Genomic DNA, 21,693 nt, shown 5'->3' with positions numbered 1-21,693 from the left:
GCATTAGAAACTACAGGCACCCTTTAAGGAGCTGTGGTTTGGGGGTTTTCAGCTCAGGGGTGAGGATGCCAGCAGAGCAGCCACAGCCCCACAGTGCAGCAAGAAGGCTGCAGGATTGGTCCTGCAGACCCTGGGTTTTTAACTGGCATGTGTACAGCCCTGAGCATGCCTGTCCCCTAGGGTGCCACCTTGCTGCAAGAGACAGGCAATGGGGAAGCCGTGGAACACTTGGGCACTGAGTGACATTAAATTCAGTAAAACCACTCAAGCATGAACACAGACCTTGTTTAATAAACTGTTTGTGGTTTAAAACCAGCAATAGCCCAAACTTTAAAAACTCTGAGCTACAGTCTCTGCTGGATGGCAAGGTAGAGCTGGAAAAAGAGGACAAGGATCTCCTCTGTGCTGTCTCAGACCTCTGTAATCCACCCATGTTCATGGGTGGGGTTTTGGTGGTCTTTGAGACCAGGGGAGTACAACCATCCCAGTTCTCTCTCATCCTAGAGATTGGATGTATCAGAGCAAATAATTTCCCTCTGCCACCCATTTCTTAATGCCTCCACAGTTCTGTCTTCTAGGTATAACAAGTGGGGGATATTTGATGGATGGATGTTTGCACTAGCTGACAGACCATAAACTTGTGATTCTTGGAACCCACTCAAGGCTGGCCAGGCTGTCACACCATGGTAGGAGCACATTTACTACAGGCTGACCTGTCCTTTTAGACAGACTTAGTACATATTGCTTTGGACCAGATGGATGGATAGACAATCTTATAGTAGCAACTTGAATTACCATTACATATTAAATTCAGTCCTTGGATAGGTACTCAATCTTTAAATGGCAGCATTACGAAGACAATGCCCTGAGAGGGAGAAAAGAGGAAATATGAGAGCTTTTCATTCTGTTCTTGCCCCTCTTTTCTCCAACTCTACCTGCTGGGACTGCTCAGACTCTCAGAACTGTGAATTCTCCAGCAACAGCTGGAACCAACACTTGACAGAAATGCCAACCACAGTTATTTCCTTGGTCAGCACACCTCAAACCATTTCCTCCTCTAGCTGATGTCTGAAGGAGCCAGAAGTCAGTTCTGATCTACAGTCTTGTGCTGATTAGCTGCTGAGCCTGAGATAGGAAGACAGAGGAACGTGTTTCAACTAGTCTTTAAAGCAGAAATACTTAATCCTATAAAAGGAAAACCTATATTTAAAAATACATAGAATGCCAAAACTAATAAAGTTTTGAACTGAGACAAGGTCATGCCTCTGAGTTCTTCTCCACGAACAGCACAGTGGGACAGCAGAGCTGGCTAAGAGAAATTTGAGGGAGAGGTTTAAAAGTAATGCCTGCCTGATCTAGAGGACAAGGATCAAGCAAGTTGTTTCCTCTTCCAGAATATGTGGGCAAGACAATACTCAAGCAAATTCAGTGCTGACAAAGTTTCAGACTGTTAGAAGGGAATAGGTAAGAACATGACAGCCTGCCCAATCCCCCTTCAAACTCTTTTCCATGAAACATCACTGAGGCCAAGGAATTAGGAAGACCCAAACCCCAAAGAACAAAAGCACTGTGTGTTCACAGGAATGAGCCCATGCTTGACTGGACAGCAAACGGCCAAAGTACAAAGAAGGCAGAGATTCAGAACTCAGAAAGTCAGCATAGCATAGCACACACAGCCTGACACACAGCAATGGCAGGTACTCCAGAGCAGCTTCCCTGCTGGCATTGCTGTCTCCTGGGAAGCCTGGGACTAACACAGGCACAAGGGGAACTGGGAGCTCCCTTGGGATGCTCCCAGCAACCATGCCAGAAGGCTCTGAGTGCCCCTGAGGGAATCCAGCACCTCCTCCCAGCAGGGGTGACAGGAGGGGATCCTGTACAGGGCTGATGGCAGGTTCTGCACACATTTGTGAATAAAGAACATTTCAGTGATTCAGGTTAGCAGGGCACCAGAGGTATGGACAGACTGAGAATGAGGATGGAGAGTGGCAGCTCTATAAGATACACTTTGTAGGGGAAAAAACTCTGACTTTGAAGTGCAAAATTAATAGCTTTGCTTTTGCCTGAAGTGTTCGTTGCTTATATGGTCTAGATGATTAAAGATCTTTCTGGAGAGCTTGGGAATTCTAATATCATACATATATAACTTTGTCATGAAAATCTGATGACAGAAAAAGAAGGAGGATCAAATGAGCTTGTAAGACTCACTGCAGCCAAATAATGCAGAAATACTTCATTTTTCCTCCAGTGAACATTGGTTCACATTTTTAAAAATGAATTTGCTGAGGCCACATTCACATACCACCACTGGTTTCCCACAGACCTTTGAGCAATTGAATTTGACAGAGTTCTCAGAAAGTAAATGTCAGTCAAGGAAACCAAATTTTAAATTCATATGGGCCAATATCCACCCCAGAGGCAGCTCTGTGTTCCTTCAGCCCTCAGGAAGCACGAACAATATTGTGTAACCAATCCAGTGCTGTGCAGCCAATCACAAACCAAACAACACACTTCCACTGGAGACTTTATGCAATAAATACTCCCCAAAAGATATTTTGAGGACAATTAAATTCATTTAGATTAGTAATAGCAAACACCAAAGAGAACTCTAATGTACTGCCTGATGGAAATGGTGCTGACAACACCAAGCCAAGAGTTCAAGAAGTGTTTGGACAATGATGTGATCCTTGGGGTGTCCTGTGCAGGGCCAGGAACTGGATTTGATGAGCCTGATGGGTCCCCTCCAACCCAACATATTCTATGATTCTGTGGTTCTATGATCACACTGCAGCACCAGCACAAAACCTTCTCCCTGTCCTCTAACATGCCAGCCTTCACAGCCAACCCATTAACACAAACCTACTGGTCTCTGGGGGAATAAAAGCAATCATTCCACATACATTGGAAGAAAGTATTCCCCCAGAGCAAGTCAGAAAGCAAAATGCAGAAAAGCTGCAATATTTACATATTCCTTTAAAATTATTCCCTGACTGAGGCCTGTAGGACTGTTACATTAAGCCACTCTCCTCCCTTGAGGTGGCTACATTTTATTAGAAGATTAGGCAGTTTTTTCTCTTTTCATTTCTGTATTACAAACTCTGTTTGCTGCCACATGACAGGCAAGAAAAACAACCTCACTGCAGCGTTTGCAGGAGCAAGACTGAGTCTGCTGCAACCCCTGCTATTTTTTGAGAGGACATCTCCACCTCTTGGGGCTGGATCACAGCAGGGAGCTGCTCAGGGATTACACAGAATCGTGGTTTGTGACTCACTATTCATATGCAAGAGCTCCTTTTTATGCTAAAGTTGTTTTAGACAGGAAAGGATAAAGCAGATGGGGCCAAATTAGGGGTCAAAATGAACTGGTAGGGACCCATGAGAGAGTTAAATTTCATGCTCTTATTGGACATGAACATAATCTTAGGAAGGCATGTCAGTGATGGTCAGCCATATGACAAAATAAAGAATGCAAAAGACACATTGTAAGATTTTCCTAGAAACTGGATATGGGTGTGTGGCCATGACATTTTTATCAACAGCCCCAGCAAAACCCAACACTCTCATATTCAGCTGCAAGCAGGGTTTCACTAGAAATCATGTTAACCACCAGCTCCTACCCTTAAAAGGCATCAGATTAGCAGCAAGAGGCAAGCCTGAGGTCAGAAACTTGCTGCTATTTGTTTGGGTTTTGGAGTAAATGCCGTGCCAGCTCTTCGGCCTGGGAACGAAGTTTGAGGTTGAAAAGTGCTTCTGACAAAACCAGTTTGATGTGTGCCAGGCTACAGGCAAGGCTTTTCAGAAACAAGTGTCCAAAATTAGACATTGCAAAATCATGTAGTCCAGAGAAACCATGTTTTCTTTCCCACCTTGCTTTTCTTCCACCTCAGCCCAGACTCAAGAAAACACTTAGGTACACAATAGCAGAATATATATATAGCTGGAAATTATTATAGAAATTTTTATATATATATATATATATCTGCTATATATAGCAGAAATTACCACCATCTTTGCTCCATATTCACAGAAAAATGCATTTTTTTCCAATTCACATTAGTTTTTTACATTCAGTTCAATTCATTTTTTTTCAACCCTTGCAGATCATGAGAACTCTTTTCTCACCTGGTTTTTTTTTTCCTCTGAAATGAAATTTTGGATTATTTTTTCCCTCTGTGGCCTTGTATTTTCTTAGGATATAATTACACTTTGCTCTCCCTATTTCTAGCTTCACTAGACTAATCTCTGACATTTCCAGAGAAATGCCAAATTTGAGGACTTTCTGAAAAGTTCATTAAAGTACTCAGTCCTAAATCAACAACAAAGACATTCATTAAATGAAAGAGAACTTGGAATAATCCTCCCTGATTCCTGATGGATATCTCTGACCACTCAAGCACATCACAGTGAGGTACCTGAGAACTCCAGATCATCAAAGGAAAAAACATGAGATACTTTATCCCTTTTCCTGCCCTAGTGCACACATGGCACACTCCAAAGCAGTCTCCCACACCCCAAATCAGGGCTGCCATCACACCAGGTGCATTTCTAAGCAAGCAGCGAGGCTGCAGAGCACATCCACCTCACAGCACCCCACATCCACAGCATCTCAGACACGCAGACACAGACAGGCTGCTCTGTACTTCCATGCAGTGTCACCTGCCATGTCACCCCCAGCATCTCTGCACCACAGACTGGCCTGCAGTGGGAGTCTGCAGCTTGCTCTGTTTCACTTCCCAAGACAAAGGTTAGAAGGATTTCAATCCTGATATCTTGCAAAAAGGAACAACATTTCTGACAGCTGACTGCTCTTATAACAAAAGCACTCTTACAATGAGAAGTAATATTTTAATTAGCAGTTGGAAAGCACAGTCTAGGGATGAGGTAATTTCTAATTATTGTGATGGGATTTAAAAAGGTGTGCAGTGGTACCAAGAAGTTACTGACCCCGTTGTAAATTATCGGGTAAGGTCCTCTCCCCTACACTAAGCAAACAGCCAGACCAGTCACCCCAGCATTAAAACCTACAAATCTGTGAAAAATTCACTGTGGTTGATACACTGCAGCTCATAATGACTATTTTTGTCCACAGTGCTGCTGTTTGTTTCAAACCATTTAGCAATATTCATTAGCTCCCCACTTCAAATTAGGGTAATTGAGAGTAAGAGAACATCCAATCAAGTTTTTTACTGCGGGAGAGATGCCCCTTTCCCTTCTCTGACTCAGGTGTTGACTCTGTTGAATTGCAGTCAGGTTTTACCAGGAATCTTTCTTCAAAAATGCCAAATGCATCATGAAAAATGTTGCGCTGCTTCTTTCTTAAAATCTCACCATCACTGGAAATTTTAAGACATATGTTTTCCTCCCAGTTATGCTATTATTTTACAAGACAAGGACATTAAACTCCAATACCAAGACTGTTGTGCCTCTGACCCTATTTTATGGCTGAAACCACAGACCCTCAAGCCCTCATGTGTGTCAACAATCCTTAAAATTAATACTAAAACATAGTCTTACAACAAAGACTATGTCAGCCATACCATTGTCTGGGATACTTCAAATTCTTCCTCTCCAGGAATCTCAGTCACCCACATTAAATGACTCCCAATTGAGACATGAGAACTGGCAGCAGCATAAATACCCACGGAGCACTGGCTGGTACAGCTGACAGACAGATGGGATCAGAACAGCAGCAAAAGATAACACTGAGCCTGGACAAGCAGCTCAGGCACCAGCCTGGAAATTTGGAGAGTGCCCTCAGGTTCCTACTCCAAGAAGTTTTATGTCTGACAACAGGCCAGTCATCTTTGGCTTTGCCTGCCTGAAATTCCCATCTGAAAAAATATAGTGAACCCTGCCTCCCACTAAGGAGGTGCTGAGAGCCTACAGGAATGCCATGACCTGAGATAGGCAATAAATGTACAGGGGAACCAGAATAAAAAACCTTTGTGTCTTCAGAAAAATCAGTTGCTGGGGAAGACAAATCAGGATAAAAGCATTTAAACTCTGTGTCTTCATCAACACTGTGTGTGTACCCATGCAACATGCACAAAAGAAACCCAACTCTTTCCATTTTGTCATAGCAGTGTTTCCATATCCATAAGGGTCCAGAGCTGTCAGAAAAGACCTGAAGGAAAGGTTGTACCTGTCACTCAAACAGCTACTAATATAGCGTGAAAGAAAAGCTGAGCTCTTGCACATACAAAGCCTTCTGCATGTACTTTTGCTACCTCACAGCCTTCCTGCAGAGACAGGGAATAAGTGTGATTCCCATCTGCCAAAAGATAATCTGAGTTTGAACGGCCTGCTGAATGCTGCATGAGAAATTACTCTGATTTTGATTTAGCTCAAGTTCCCAGTGCTCCCTCTGTGTGTCAGGACCCAGTTTCAAGTTCATTACCTTCGTGTTTTGAATTAGTGCCTACTGCCTGCATACAAATGTACTGTTTGCAGCCAACATTCCAACAGCTTTCCAAACCTGGGAAAACCATCAGAAGAGATGCAGTTCACTCCTTCTAGCACTGTTGCATGAGTCAGGTTCCTGTGTGCTGTTGCCTGTTCTGCCATGGATTTCAGCAGCACCAGGGCACTTTGTTAAATCCCCTCCCAACACCATCTCTTCTGGGTGGGCACCAGGAATCATCAGGATGTGTGTAGGACTTCACCAGGGAATGGTGCAGATTAATAACTGCAACCTGCTTTGCACTGCATGGATGGGAGACACTTCTAAACTATGGACCATGAAATTAATACGAGATAATTATGTATTTCTTTAAATTATCAACAGCTGCTTTGTAATGGATTTCTCTTGCTGATTGCACGAAATAGCAAAATGCATGTCCTTTATTTCTGAATGTAAAAAATCATAGTATGTCTCATGTCTCTGCTAGTTCTTGACTTGCAGAGGAGCATCCACCCCGTGATTCTGCAACTGGTGTCACCCCAGATGTGGAGGCTGCCCAAACTCTGCCATAATTCAGTTGGTTTTATGCTTCCTCAGAGCTGGTGGTGGGGAGCTAACTGCTGTTGGCTCCCTGACATTTTACACCATCCAGTGCCTGTATCAGCCTGATATGCAACACAGCTTCTCCATTTGACCATAAGAAGCACGTTAAAGAGACCTGCCGTACATTTGCAATTAGGTGCTGAAAAATAAAGTGACAAGACTCAATGTCTGCTTTGAAAAAGCTCTTGTTTAGACCAACAAGTCTGATTTCCACAAACCTGTAGGGGAAAATGTCATTTTTAAAAAGTTCCTTGTTTTTTGTTAATTTTTTTTTACTTTATTTTTTCCAGGGTATGGGAGCTGCAAGACCAAGAATAGCTGATGAGTTATTAACCTTTCAAAGCAGAGATTTGGCATGGGAATTCTGACAACCATCAATGTGAGCAATGCCGCCAGGCACCATTCACAATCCACAGCATCTTTCAAACCTGTCGAGGGTTTTTAGAAAGGGCTAAAAATAAATGCAGAAATGCAGCAATATATATTTACACACACACATATTATTGTTCAAAAAAAAGAACAGGTGGTCCTGCCAGCAGTGTAAACACAGATGACTCTTGAAAACAGCTAACAAACCCAGCTGAGCAGCCTTTCCTAGCCATGCAAGCAGCACTTTGAGAACTCTCCTTGAGTTCTCCCAACCAGAATCATCTGGGATCCAGACTCTCTCTCATGACAAGGCCTGGGTACTCCCAAGTGTCTTGATTTCCTCCACCCAATATATTCACACAATTCTACCCTCTTGACCTCCTGTGGATTATTGCCCTTCTGAAAATAACACACATGGAACAGCTGGTGGGGCCAGAAATGTCTTAAATGTAAATAGCACAAGTCCCTGTTTTCTAGCTCCCCACCACTTGATCTGACCCCTATCCTCATGTAATGAAGAGGAGAATTCCCTGAAGGGGAAAAAGGATCAGGGCACTATGGACAGCCCAGAAGGATTCAAACAGCAAACATGAGTGGCTGCATGTTGAAACCTATCAAGTCCCCTACCTGCAGGGAAAGTGAAGAAGAAAATATGAAACAGTCCTGGAGTCGCAAAATTTATCCTAAACCTGCAGGAAAAAAAAAAAAAAAAAGAAGAAAAAAAAGAAAAAAAAGAAGGAAAAAACCCAAACCCACCAACATTTCAACTCAGATTTCAGTTATGTCTCCTCTGCCCACCACAGGAAGAAGACTGATGTCACAGGCTGAATCACACACATAAATCCTCCTGGATGGTCACTTCTCTCTAAGTATGAAAGCATGACAAAACAACTTTGCTAGGAGTCTGTAAGGCTCAACATCATCTCTTTGCAGCCCTTCTCTCCTGGCTGTTTTGAAAAAAAGCAAATGTAATTTATACTTGCACCATCTCCTTTTTAATTTCACCTCATCCCAAAACATTTGGTCTAATAGAAATACCCTTGGTTCAATATATATCCATGAAAAGTAAATGAGGTGATAAAGCTTAGAAGTGCCAAATGGTTAAGTGCTGCCACAGGGGAGTACATCTGCCACAGCATCAGAGCACCGAGTCCCAGGATGCAGCATCTCGGGCACAGTGACAGACTGGCAGCTCTCCCACCACACCTGGACTGAAAAGGCAGGGAGAGTCCACCTGACATGGCTGGGAACAGCTTATCCAGCTTGCTTCTGGAGGCTCCTACTTCCCTCAGCCTTCCTGTGCAAGGGAAAAACACTCTTTCAAAGCTGAAGAGAAAACCAGCCTGCTGTTCTCCCAGAGCGGCGCATAATTGAGTCGGCATGATGCCGCACACCACCAAATGCAGCAGATGGCTGCAGGCATCATCCAGTTTAGGATGACAAAGTTGGAACAAAAGAAAAACAGAAGGCAGGGAATGCATCTTCTGCTCTGGGTTACTGGGCAGGGGCTGAACTTTGGCTCACTCGGTCCATCGCCAGCACACAGCCAGCTTCCAGCTCTCCCACTGCCACACGGACAATGACCAAATGCCCAAGCCTGGAAATGACAAAGAAAAGTGAGGGGAAGCCACATCTTCCCAGGTAAAAGAGGCAGGAAACTACCAGCTGTCTGATGACCTTTCTAAAACACATAAAAGAAAATCTCCAAAAATCCCCTTACAATGCCAGCCCTAAATATGACAAGTCTGACTTCCAGGACTCTCCCACAAAACCTGCAGGAATTCAGAAATTAAATTATGACCTCTGTGTATTGACACACATCATTTCACTGCTGGAAGGTAAAGCACTGATGTGAAAGCATGCAGAAAATGAGACAAGATGCGTCAGACAGTGTACCATGAATGGTGCCTTGCAGGGAGGGCTCGGCCTGTGGTGGCATTTAGGAGTTTATTTTTGCCAAATCCACCCCAAAGGATCACAGACTTTAGGAGTGGAAACATTCCTTCCATTTCCCTAGGCGCCTTGCTCACAAAGCAGCTGCCTACAAGGTTCACCACAACAGACAGACTGGAGGAGACAAGAGTGATATGGCTCCACAGGAAGCTGCACAGCACACTCAAACAATTTATTTATAAAGTTCAGCCCTTTGTGAAGGCAATACAGCTTCCATGCCCAGACTGACTGGTTTATAATAGCCACTGTGGTCAGCAGTCCTTGCAGGACACAGAGACACCACCATTAGCTTCAGAATTGGGAATGGAGAAAGCTCTTTTGGCTGCAGGATGCAGCAGCCTATGATCCCGAACATGAATCCTGCACATACTCCTGCCCATGTTGCATTTGAGACTTCAGTACCTGTGATCGCTTCAAGGGACCAGAGTGAAAGCACCTTCACTGCACTCAGAAAGCCAGCCATGGGAACATTGTGGAGTGGAAGAAGTTTTTTGGAAGGGCAGGAAAACACTTTGTGCTACAGCAGAGCAGCCCAGACACCACCCAGAGGTGGAGCTGCCCCAAAACAAGGCTGGCACACAGAGATACCGTGCTTGGCAGGAGCTGCTTGTGGCCCACTTTGGGCAGTCACACCAGGCTGGTTAAGCCACCCTCCTCCAGCAGCCAGGCTCCCAGCCCAGCTGCAGCCTGTGTGGTGAAGAGCTGTGGGAGAATGTTTCCAGTTCACTCTCCTTGCTGAGCAAAACATGCTAGGGAAAGGAACCAAAGAAGTCAAGGCAACATGTGTATTTTCTGACCCCTACCAATCGGGGGAAAATAAACCCAACTCCCTAAGGGGCACCCAAATGCTATTTGTGCCTCTACCATACAAACATTTTATGGTAAATCTCTGATTTACGCCATAAGGAGATAAAGATCTTTCATAGAATGATAGAATGGTTTGGGTTGGAAGGGGACCTTGAAGATCATCCAGCTTCAAACCCCCCCTATAGGCAGGAACACCAACTAGACCAGGTTGCCCAGAGCCCCATCCAACCTGGCCATCCTTTACCTTTGTTCAGGGACAAGGTGTTCACTTAGTCCAAAAAACAATAAACCACACCAACTCATGAGGTTAAATTGTTTCTTTTGTGAGTATTTTTTAAGCATTATTTAATTTCAATCCATGTTGTGGAACAAAAAAATCTAAAAATTGGCCTCATACCTTATCAATGTATCAGCCACACATTGACTGTGTGACTTGGTCAAACTACAAAACTCAGGCCTCACACCTTATCAATGTATCAGCCACACAATGACTGTGTGACTTGGTCAAACTACAAAGCTCACTATGACTCCGTTTCCTCTTCAAAAAAAGGAAGATGTAAACACAAACTTATAAAACCAGAGTGTTCTGAGGCGTGACACATTTTTGCAGCACTGTAAAAGGCAAATGATAGCAATCTAATATTTCGCAAAGATAGCAATCATTGCATTTTGGTTAAATTCCAACCAGGAGGAAATTTGCACTCTGCTTTCAGAGTGGAAAGTTTCCTGAAACTTGCTTGTTCATTAGAGCTCATTACTTTCCTTCAGTGAAAAAAATTTCACCCCTGCTGGCCATTGGATTAGCCTTCTGCTCCTCGTCTGGTCACAAAAAGCAACAGAAGGGTAAAAATAACAGGTCCTTTGAAAATGTTTCTGTAAAGATGGTGCATCTTAGAATAAATTTCTACACAGTTGGACAAAGGAAAAAAAAACAGGGCAACACCATTTGCTAAAAAATTGACAGCCGCCTGCTATTTTGGAGATCTCTCCTCTAATTGCAGGCACCTGCTGTGGCGTGGTGTACTCTAAAATATATCTCACCAGTAATGCTGCTTGGCAGCAGCCAGGGCCACCCAGGAGAGACCCTGCAGTCCCAGGCTTCACACTTCACAGGAACTGGGGTTTTCTTCCAGGGTAACATTTGAGTGGAAATACAAATAAATTCAGTGTGAGCCTCTCTCCTTGCTCACTTCTATCACATCACCTCTATGTCTCTTCCACCCTCCCTCCCTCCTCTTAACTACTTTTTCCTGTTCCCTCTCCCCTCAGCATTCCTGACCCTTCGCTCTCTTGCAACACAAAATTCAGGCTTGATTCCTTCATTTGTTATTTTCTTAGCTTCTGAAATATTTTTCCCGTTCTCTCTTTGCTTTTGTTGTGCCTCTGTGTTTCACATACTCTTAAGCTCAGAAAACTGAGGCAACCCTATCAGAACTGCAGGGCTTTGAAAGAAACGAGGAGATGACCAAAATCCCTGCTCTGCAGGTTCTGGCGTCTCTGCCAGCCTCACACCACCTGCAGCGGCTCCTCCCTCTGGCCTTTGTGCAGGCCACCATCCTCTCCCTCCTCTTTCTCCTTCACCCTTGCCCTGCTCCCTGAAACACCTCCAGGGATTATGACTCCAACACCTCCCTGGGCAGCCCATCCCAATATCTAATCACCTTTTGTGTGAAGAAATTCCTCTGAATGTGCAGCCTGAACCTCCCCGGCACAGCTTGAGGCAGAGACCGAACCCCCCCTGGCCGCACCGTCCTTTCGGGTGGCTGTAGAGCAGTGAGGTCCCCCCTGAGCCTCCCTCTCTCCAGACTCAACACCCCCAGCTCCCTCAGCGCCTTCTCACAACACTTGCGCTCCAGACCCTTCCTCTGACTCGCTCCAGCCCCTCAAGGCCTTTTCCGAAGTGAGTGGCCCAGAACTGGACACAGCGTTCGAGGTGTGGCCGAGTACAGAGGGGCAATCGCTGCCCTGCTCCTGCTGCCCACGCTACTCCTGCTCCAGGCCAGGGTGCCATTGGCCTCCTTGGCCACCTGGGCACACCTGGCTCAGTTCAATCGCTGTGACCAGCGCCCCAGGTCCTTTTACAGTGGGCCACCTTCCAGCCACTCTTCCCCGAGCCTGGAACGCTACACGGGGTTACTGTGCACACTGGCACCCCGCGAGGCCCCAGGGAAGATAACGAAATGCAAACGGCGAGCGGAGGCACGTGGATGCCGGCAGCCTCGGGCGACGGCCGTGCCCCCATCGGGGCGGGAGCGCGGCCCGTCCCGCCCAGCGCCGCACGGTTCTCCGCGCGGCGCCCGCCGGAAGCCGCAGTCCCCGCCTGGTCCTCGTCCGTGCTCGTTTCCAGGCGGGGCTCAGCCGGGGACTGCGCTTCCCACCGTTCCCCGCGGTGCGGCCGGGCCGGCGGGGCTGCCATGGGCTGGGGGGTCCGGCTGTGGGTGCTGGGTGGCCTGGCCGCCTGGACGCAGCGGCGGCGGGCGGCGGCGGCGGCCGCCGAGTGGGGCGACAGCGAGGCCGGGCGGCGGCGGTATCTGGATCTGAGGCTGGTGCAGGTTCTGTTCCGGCACGGGGCGCGCACCCCGCTGCGACCGATCCCGGGGCCAGAGCCGGTGAGCTCGGGACGGGACGGGTCGGGGCAGGGTGGTGCGGAGTTGCCCCGAGCCGGCGGCGTGCCTGCCGCTGAGCTCTTGCCTTGCTCCCGGCACCCTGGTGGTTTGGCGTTTATTCCCCTTCCCGAAGCGATACCGAGAGTAATTTCCGAGGGGAAAGCGGCGGAATGTGGGAGCTTGCAGCCCATGCCGCGAGTGGCTGGAAAGATGCCCAGTGGAAAAAGGCCTGGGGGTGCTGCTTGGCAGCGATTGAAGTGAGCCCGATGTGCCCGGGTGGCCGAGGAGGCCAATGGCACCCTGGCCTGGAGCAGGAGTAGCGTGGGCAGCAGGAGCAGGGCAGGGATCATCCCTGTCCAGTTCTGGGTCCCTCAGTTCAGGAAGGACATTGAGGGGTGCTGGAGCGAGGCCAGAGAAAGGCCACGGACCTTGGGAAGGGTCTGGAGCACAAGAGTTAAGAGAAGCCACCGAGGGAGCTGGGGGTGTTTAGTCTGGAAAAGAGGAAGCTTCGGGGTGACCTTATCACTCTCTACAACTTCTTGAAAAGAGGTTGTTGCCAGTTATGGGTCAGGCTTTTCTCCCAGGGAATAAGTGGCAGGATGAGAGGAGACAGTCTTTATTTAATCTGTGCCCCAGGAGGTTCAGGTTGGACATTAGGAGGAATTTCTTCACAAAGAGGGGGATTAGACATTGGAATGGGCTGCCCAGGGAGGTGTTGGAGTCCCCATCCCTGGAGGTGTTAAAGGAAGGACTGGAGGACGTGGCACTGTGGCCTGGTTGACACAGTGGTGCTCAGTCACACGTTGGGCTTGATGATCTCAGAGGTCTTTTCCAACCTAATTAATTCTGTGATTCTTTAAAGTAGAACAGCAATAGCACATTAGTGTGACAGATGACAGCAGAGGGAACAATTGCTGCAACTACCGGAAGCCCTCAGGGGCAGGATACAGGGATGGGCATCCCGGGACTTTATTCCAAGGCCAAGCTGTGCACCTCAGAACAGGTGCTCAGCAAAGGTGTGGCTCATGCCTCAGTGTTACCACAAGGGATCTGGCTTCCCCAGCTTCCACTGAGGTGGCCTGGGGAGCCAGCAGGGGTTAGCTCAGGTAGTTTCCTGTAGCAGCTTTTAGATGTGTAACAAAGAGCAGCAATTGTGACTTCCTACAGATTCTTCTCCTGTAAGGGAAGTAAAGCAAGTACTGCATTTCCTGCACATCACATCTGCAAATCCAGAGAGTAGCACTGCTCTCATTTCTCTATGAGCTGTGTAAAGAGATCCCTTTGTCTCCGTGTTGTGTTGCTGGCAAGCCAGCACACTGTAACACTCCAACTTTAGTTTAATGCTCTTGAAAGTTTCCACTGAAACCATTTGTTTGTTTGTTTGTTTTTGAAGCGGGTGGAATGGCATCCCACTCTTTTAGATGTACCTCCTAAGACTAAGTTTGATTACATGGTGACAGACCTAAATGGAGGACCTCAACCTCCCTCGCTCTTGGATGAGGAATACTGTAAGACTGTTTTTAAGGTGAGAGTATATTTGCTGGTGGATTCCTCTTTCCTCTGTAGACTTTTTGATTTCCATGGTCCACTGGAGACCTCTCCTTCTCTTTGCTCTTAGGGTGGTGCAGTCGCAGGACAGCTGACCTGTGTGGGGATGCAGCAGATGTTCACCCTGGGCGAACAGCTGAGGAGGAACTACATGGAAGAAGTCCAGTTTCTTTCACCAACATTTAAGCCTGCTGAGGTCTTGTGAGTCTCTCAGTTCCCTCCTGGACCTTCCTTTCTCCCTGCCTCTTAACCAGTAGCCTTGTGATAGGAAAAACTCTGGCTAGCATATCCTTCTTCACCCCATAGCAAACTATCTGGCCCCCCTAGGCCTTCATCTTTGCTCAGCCTGCAGAGCCTGCACTAGAAATCACTCATGATACAAAGCATCCAATTGCCCAGCAGTCCTGAGAGTGATGCCAGGGGCAGATTCATCTCACCTAGGCTGAGCCACTGGCAGTGCTGTTATGCACTTTTGTGGTGAGCGAAGAGAAACAGGCATTTCTGGAGCACTTTAACTCACTGCAAACAGCTGAAGTTCAGTGAGATGAAGCAACCCCTGCTGCTCACATCAGTAATGCTGAGAGCATCTGGCTTAGGATGAGATAAAAAAATCACACCAGAGAAGTGCCAGTTTATCTCCACTATCTCTGACATGCAGTTAAAGGGCGTTCAGATTGTAGGTGAATACCTAAGATATCTACAGTGACAAAAGATGAGTCCTACACAGATTTCCAAAGCCATGGTGGAATCCTCAGTTCCAGCAAGACCTTCCCCAGCTGCAGCCATGTTAACATGAAGGAGAAAGTGCTGCCTCACAAACTGCTTTCTCTCTTTCAGCATCCGTTCCACTAATATTTTCCGGAATCTGGAGTCCACACGCTGTGTGCTTGCTGGGCTGTACCAACAGCAGAATGAAGGTTGGGGAGACTTCTGAATAGTGCCTTTCCTTGCTTAGTCTTCCCTAGATGCTCACACCTTCTGTATCCTAACTCTCTCTGGCTCCTACTTGTTACTTCTTCCTCGGTTCTTTGCTCTTAGCTCCCTTCCTCAGTTCTCCTGGTCCTGTAGATTCTTTACCAGCTTGTCACTTGTTCCCTCTCTTTGCATATCTTTCTGCTGCTCTTTCAGACCTGCTGAGGAGGTTAGTGTTAACCCTCTTCAAAATCAAGAAGGCAAAAAGTTCACACATCAGAAAAAGGTTTCTCAGGGAAACCCAAGTGTCTTGGATACAAGTTCAGTATCTGGAGTAACTTTCACCTGTATCCTACAGTTGGTAACTACTTGTTCTAAAAATACGCTCTGCATTTTAAAGATCTCACATCTGCTCCTTCCACATTCAGTTCCACTAACAAGTAGAAGTGACTTGCCAGAGCTCCTTACACTTCATGACACAGAGAGTAATTTTTGGCACTGAGAAAAATGAACACACAACTGGGAAGCTTTACAAGGTGCACAGCAGGCATCCCTGTGGAAATAAATGCACAGAAACAAGTACAGTGGCTTGTGTTGCAGGTGATAGCTCGGGGGAAATTGCTAGTTGATAACACTGGACTTGAGCACAAAGACTGTGGGAGTGATTATAAAGCAGTCTAAAGAAACACAGATGCACTACTGATCACAGAAACTTCCTTCTTGTTCCACAGGACCTGTTGTCATTGTCACTGATGAAGCATGCTCTGAAATGCTCTACCCCAATTACCAGAACTGCCCGCGCCTGAAAGACTTGACCAGGTAATTGCCAGCAATATCTCCCTGTATGATTTCACTGCTGTTTTGTTTCAGCAGTAGTCATTTACAACAGCACATTTTCTTCCCATTTTCCAATTTCTTTCCCTACCACTTACTGTTCTTTGGGAATGGTTAGCTAGTTGTATAAAATACTTGGTAAGCGGAATTATACACCAGGCAGTGGCAGCAGAAGAAAATAAAATAGAGACTTTTCCTTGAAAGACCAGTTTAATTTAGTCTGTGTCTAGCAAACATTCATTACTAGCTAATGTACAGCTAGTCTGTAGCATTGCTGCAGGGCAGAATTAATGTCATCTACATCTCTTAACAAGCCTTTCAAGTGTGAACATATTGGGCCTCCTTTTTATATTCAGCTTCTGGTCTGGGGGTTATTTCAGCACTCCCGTCACATTCATACCTTGAAGAAACTGAAACATACTCAGCCTTGACACATTTAATGAAGGCTAATGAAGTGAAATAAGGAAGATCCTACATAGAACACTCATGTTTGTGGAGTCAAGTTCTCTGAAATGCCTGTGCCAGGTTTGGGCACAGGGCAGAAAATGAAAAAGAGAGGCAGATACATTACACTTTGGCTGGGTTGTACATTAGCATATTTTTGCCCAAAATTCAAGAGCTTTCAGAATTCACTTGCAAGAGCTCACTGTGCAGTGCTTAACTCTGCAGGCAAAGGATTGATCTAGACAGTGGTGAGGTGACAGTCCCTAAAAGCTGCATATTCAGCCTCCTTGACTAACGTCACCTGTCCAAAAAAGGAGTAAACTGCAGGGTCTGCTGCTCCCTGCCCCCCTCTGCCCACCAACTGCACCTTTTGTGACCATATCAAGGTAGATGTTTTGAGCTGCACTAAGCACTGCCTCAGCTTGCAGACTATCTAGGGAGTACAATGGCCAGCACGGATATTCTCAGCTAAATTCTTTAAAATAAAATTTAAAGCAGCATAAAGATGCAAATGGGTTCTAACAAAGCAAAAGTTGGATTTAAGCTACAAGCGAGTATCTAGGTGTTTCCCATTTCCCACGCTATACAGCAGACAGTTTAAAGCTGCTTCTTTCATGAGGCAGTTAAAGGCTACTCCCTGAAGACACAGACCTGTGCTGTTCCAGTATGACCAGATCTGTTAGCTGATACACAGTCCTTGCTTATGGGAGGCACTTCTGGGGTGTTCACATCTCATCTTAATTTTTCCTCCTGCCTTTGGGAGAGCAGAGAGCCAGCTCTGATCCTTGAAATCTGGATACAGCCTCTGTCCTTTCTGCAGCTCAGAATCCCAACATCAGGAATGCCTCAGTATACTGCAGTGCTTCTCTTCTGCCCCTTACTGATGTGGGAGAACTCCACTGGGCTGGGTGATGAGAAAAACAAAAGATAGAAAGCCTGCTGTGTGAAAAATTTTTGGTTTTCTTAATTCCTTTACAGGGATAGGTCAGAGAAAGCTATGCACCAGCCAGGTGTCTGTGATGACTTGGAAAAAATTAAGAAGAGTATGTGCATTAATGATGATGAGTCTGTGGATTTTTTTGTCCTCCTTGATAACATTTCTGCTGAGCAGGTGAGCCGAGCCTTTCTGCATCCCCTTACCATGTACATGGAGGAAATCACAGTGCCAGCACCCACAGATACTAATGTGCACTCCAGTAGCTTTCTATGCAACCCAGAATGCTTATAGAAATAGCATGGCCTTTTGAAAAAAAGCAGGCTGTGGGGTCAGCCTTGCTGTGGGATGGATGAAGACTTGTCTCCAGTACCTTGAAATCCAGGGACAGCAAGCCTCCAAACCTCTTCCCTGCACTCCTCTAAGTATTTCTTTCAAGTGTAATGTAGAGCTAATAGAGACATTGGGGCTTGCTTCCCCATTATAAAGTGCTTTCCCTTTTTTGGCACTCAGCACTTAACAGTCATCTTAATCCCAGTTCCAGCACACTACCTGTGAGCCAGACTGCTTCTGCTACTGGAAGGAAGTTGGGCACATTTCTACTCCTCCTTAGTGCCTCTTTTTTGCTGGAGCTAATGATAACTGGTCTGCCAGCTGAATGGCTCAATGTGTTACACTCTCCATGGAACTGGATCCTTAAGAACAAACATCCATCCTTTTGGTACACAGAGCAAGTCTGTATGTTTAAAACCATCCCAAAAATCCTCACATGAGGATCACAGTACAATACTGTAGTACAAATGGTGTGACACGAGCAGCTGTTTTCTGTGGGCAGCCATCCATGTGTCTTCAGGCTGGGTTCAGAAAGAGTCAAACCCTACCACTCTGCTGTATTCCTCCTTCCAGGCACACAATTTGCCAAGCTCCCCTGTGCTGAAGAGCTTCCAGCAGACAGTGGAGCGCCGATGTGTTGACTCCATGCTTTTCCTTCTGGGAGACAGTTGTTCCAGGTGATTGCCTGTGTCCATGCCTCTGGCCTTAGTGGCTGTCTTACCTAGGGTGGATGTGCTAAACCAGCTTACTTCAGCAGACAGAAATGCTTTCCCATCTGCTGCATTCCCTCACCAGAGCCCACTCATGAGTTTTGTGCCTCACCCATCTCAATGTAAAGTTCAGCACCCTGAGCCCTAGGAAAAAGGAGTGCACACTGAGGAGTGTGAGGAGACCAGGATGCCACTGAGGTCGGCAGTGAAGGCCTCAGTTGCCACAGAGGTTTAAGTGAACCAGTGGCAAAAGCAAAAGCAAAGAGGAGATGCTTCCAGCCCATGCCCTGAGGCTGCCCTTGAAGTTGCACAAGTACAGTCCAAATTCCAGCCTGGGAAGCTTATCCTAGGGATGGCACCTGCACAGCTCGACTGAGAAGCGCTGGCGCTAGCGGAAAAAGTGATGCCAGGCCCTGCACACATGTAACTACTTGCAGAGAGAATCTGCTGCTACGTGCAGCTAATTACCTCCTCCACAGTTGTTTGTAAAAGCTGGCTGAGTTGCTAGCCTAGCAGTCATTATCCTTTCAGATTCATTTGCAGCTGCCACATTCACCAGCTCTTCTCAGGTGGTAGTATAGGACTGTCTTTACCATGTATTAGAGATCTCAGGTAATGAAAGACTGATTGATCCCATTCCCACAACACCCAGGAGAGTTAGTCACACACATCTTCCATTTCCACTGATGTATTCATTAGGTAGAGGGAGTTTCTTCCCACCAGATATTGTATAAAGATCATCTCTTTCTTTAATCTACTTTTTAAATACAACAACCACTTTCTTGAATCCTGCCTCTCCTCACCAAAGACCCCAACCACTTCAGCTGCTGTTTTGCAGCAGTTATCTTCCCTAGCTGAAACCCATGCACTCAAAAAACCATACCAGGGAAACAAAACAGTCTAGAGAACAATCCAAGAGTTTCTAGATTGTCATTTACATGGCCACACCTCATGAGACTGCTTGTTAACACCTCTCTTCTCCCATTCTGCAGTCACAGTAGAGTGGTGACTGTACAACAGGTGAACTAAAAATTGGCCATATTAATTGCATTTAATAGTTCTTAGCTACACTCAGTGCAGGTGATCAAATCATAAGAGAAAAGCAGGTTCTCAAGTTTTCATGTATAACCGTGTGAAAGTTTTAAAACTAGTAAATTTATTTCTGCTTCTTTTCTAGAGAAATGCTTCAGATGAGTATTGGCCTCCTGTTCAATACCTTAGAGAAGAACATTAAAGCAGCAATAAATCCCTCAAATCCAGCTGAAAAGGCCAGGTACAGCACAGAACTCCTCCTCTAATCGTTATAAATTCTAACTTGATGGCACTGTGAAAAACTGGTCCAGAAAGACATTGAATGTGGGGGATTAAAAGGAGTGCTCACCTGCTAAAAAAAGCATGAGTGCTACTGCCTATCCATGGAGGAACACAGCTGACATTCCAGGTCTGTCTTTTCCTTTCTATTTCTCTTCCAGAAAGCTCTTCCTTTATGCTTCTCATGACTCCACTCTTATTCCTCTCCTGCTGGCACTGGGCACCTTTGATAACAAGTGGCCACCTTATGCTGCTGATGTGACCCTGGAACTGTACCAGCACCGGTGCTCCAAGGAGTGGTTTGTGCGCGTGACCTACCAGGGAGAGGTGAGATCCTGTGGCAAGTCCCTCCTACAAATCTTGGGCTTGTGGTTCCACCATGCAGCAAAAAAGAGCTTTGGCAGTGCACAATATCTGTGATTCTGTCTCTTTGCCTTGCAGGAGCAAGTGGTGAAAGGCTGTAAAACAGGTCTCTGCTCACTCGAAGAATTTCTGGAAGTTCTTTCACGGTACTCGCTCACTCCAGAGAAGCACAGCAGCCTGTGCTGCAAAGTGGACAGGAGTTGGGAAACTAACTCATAATTAGTTATAAATTAAAGTTAGTTTATTGTCACAATCTTCGACTATTTTTCTTTATGTCCTTGCTAGCCTTCTCTATTCCAAATGTATTTTAGATGAGGGGACATTTTCCTACCAGACACAGGGTGGCACAGTGTCACTTTACACTGTTAGCAGCAGGCTGAAAGAAGCCACGTGACAGAATGGCTCAAGTTTACTTCTGAGGTGACCACACAAAAGCAGGGAGAGGCTGAAAACAGCAAGGGCGAGAACAGACCATTTAAAATTGCCCATCTGTATCAGGAATACCTCTTCCTCATATGCTGGGACTGTGGGATGAAGCCCAGCTTGCTCTGTGCGACCAGACTTGAAAGCTTTGACATAACATTGATCGTATGTTTGGTAAACTGCAGAAGCTATTGTGCCTTTCCCATTCTTTAGGCATGTTGGAGGGTTGCTCTCTGCAGACAGATGAGCCTCCCTAATTGCACAGCATTTAGCTACCCCATCTTCTTGAGGGCATTTTCGTGCACAGGAAACATCTCCAAAGGGACAGCAAGCCTCCAAACCTCTTCCCTGCACTCCTCTAATTATGGAAATTCTGCCATGAACATGCAGAACAACCACAGTGGGCCAAGTACAAGAACACACAATCTTGGTGAACTCTGCTTAATGTGCTTTAAACAAGGAAGTCTGGGGAGCTGCTATCAACTTCGGCAGCAGTGATCTATTTTGCCCTTGCTGAAAGAGGAATACAGCACTACTTCTGGCTGAGATGACAGCTTTGCCTTTGAGACAGTACTGGGAATCACAATGTTGCCAAAGTGATAGAATCAGAATGGTTGGAAGGGACCTTAAAGGTCATATACCATTCCAACCCCCTGCCATGGGCAGGGATGCCATCCACTTGAGCAGCTCAAAGCTCCATCCTACCTGGTCTTAAACACTTTCAGGGATGGGGCATCCACAGCTTCTCTGAGCAATCTGTGCCAGTGGCTCACCTCTCTCAAAATAAAGAATTCAACCTAAATCTCTCCTCTTTAGTCTAAAACTGTTCTCCCTTGTCCTATCACTGTCTGTCCATATAAAGAGTCACTCTCTCTCTTTCTTATAAGCCCCCCATTAGGCACTGCAAGGCTGCTTTAAAGTCCTTCTGGAGCCTTCTCTTTTCCTGGCTTAGCAGCCTCAACTCTCTCAGCCTGTTTTCACAACAGAAGTTTTCCAATCCTCTGATAATCTTTGTGGCCTCCTCTGAACTGATCTGTACAGGTCCACATCTTTCTTGTGCTGGGTGCCCCAGAGCTGGATGCAGCACTGCAATGGGGTCTCACCAGAGCAGAGCAGAGGGGCAGAATCCCCTCCTTGACCTGC

At 46.3% G+C, this 21,693-nt stretch overlaps 1 protein-coding gene across 2 annotated transcripts; it reads left to right on the top strand.

The window, feature by feature from the left end:
- The first annotated feature begins 12,541 nt into the window (after positions 1 to 12,541).
- ACP6 (acid phosphatase 6, lysophosphatidic) lies at positions 12,542 to 20,380 on the top strand. Of its 2 annotated transcripts, XM_066568297.1 has the most exons (10): positions 12,542 to 12,741; positions 14,132 to 14,263; positions 14,357 to 14,487; positions 15,124 to 15,203; positions 15,930 to 16,017; positions 17,455 to 17,587; positions 18,317 to 18,420; positions 19,631 to 19,726; positions 19,926 to 20,091; positions 20,206 to 20,380. In XM_066568297.1, the coding sequence occupies exons 1-10, from the start codon at positions 12,547 to 12,549 to the stop codon at positions 20,344 to 20,346; spliced, it is 1,266 nt and encodes a 421-aa protein (XP_066424394.1). In that variant the 5' UTR covers positions 12,542 to 12,546; the 3' UTR covers positions 20,347 to 20,380. The 2 variants fall into 2 exon arrangements, with proteins under 2 accessions (XP_066424394.1, XP_066424402.1); XM_066568305.1 differs by lacking the exons at positions 12,542 to 12,741; positions 14,132 to 14,263; positions 15,124 to 15,203 and having other exon boundaries at positions 14,387 to 14,487.
- Positions 20,381 to 21,693: the final 1,313 nt, after the last annotated feature.

The sequence above is a fragment of the Molothrus aeneus genome, chromosome 2, assembly GCF_037042795.1.
Source record: "Molothrus aeneus isolate 106 chromosome 2, BPBGC_Maene_1.0, whole genome shotgun sequence".
Lineage (NCBI taxonomy): Eukaryota > Metazoa > Chordata > Aves > Passeriformes > Icteridae > Molothrus > Molothrus aeneus.
Note: the sequence above shows the minus strand (reverse complement) of the source record. Positions and strands in the feature narration are given on the sequence as shown.

What these genes read in the sequence shown, in the direction of transcription:
- ACP6 (XM_066568297.1), top strand. Translation starts at nt 12,547, where the DNA reads ATGGGCTGGGGGGTCCGGCTGTGGGTGCTGGGTGGCCTGGCCGCCTGG. An exon ending in CGCCTGAAAGACTTGACCAG is followed by an intron (nt 16,018 to 17,454) that starts GTAATTGCCAGC and finishes ATTCCTTTACAG; the next exon opens with GGATAGGTCAGAGAAAGCTA. An exon ending in ATAACATTTCTGCTGAGCAG is followed by an intron (nt 17,588 to 18,316) that starts GTGAGCCGAGCC and finishes TCCTCCTTCCAG; the next exon opens with GCACACAATTTGCCAAGCTC.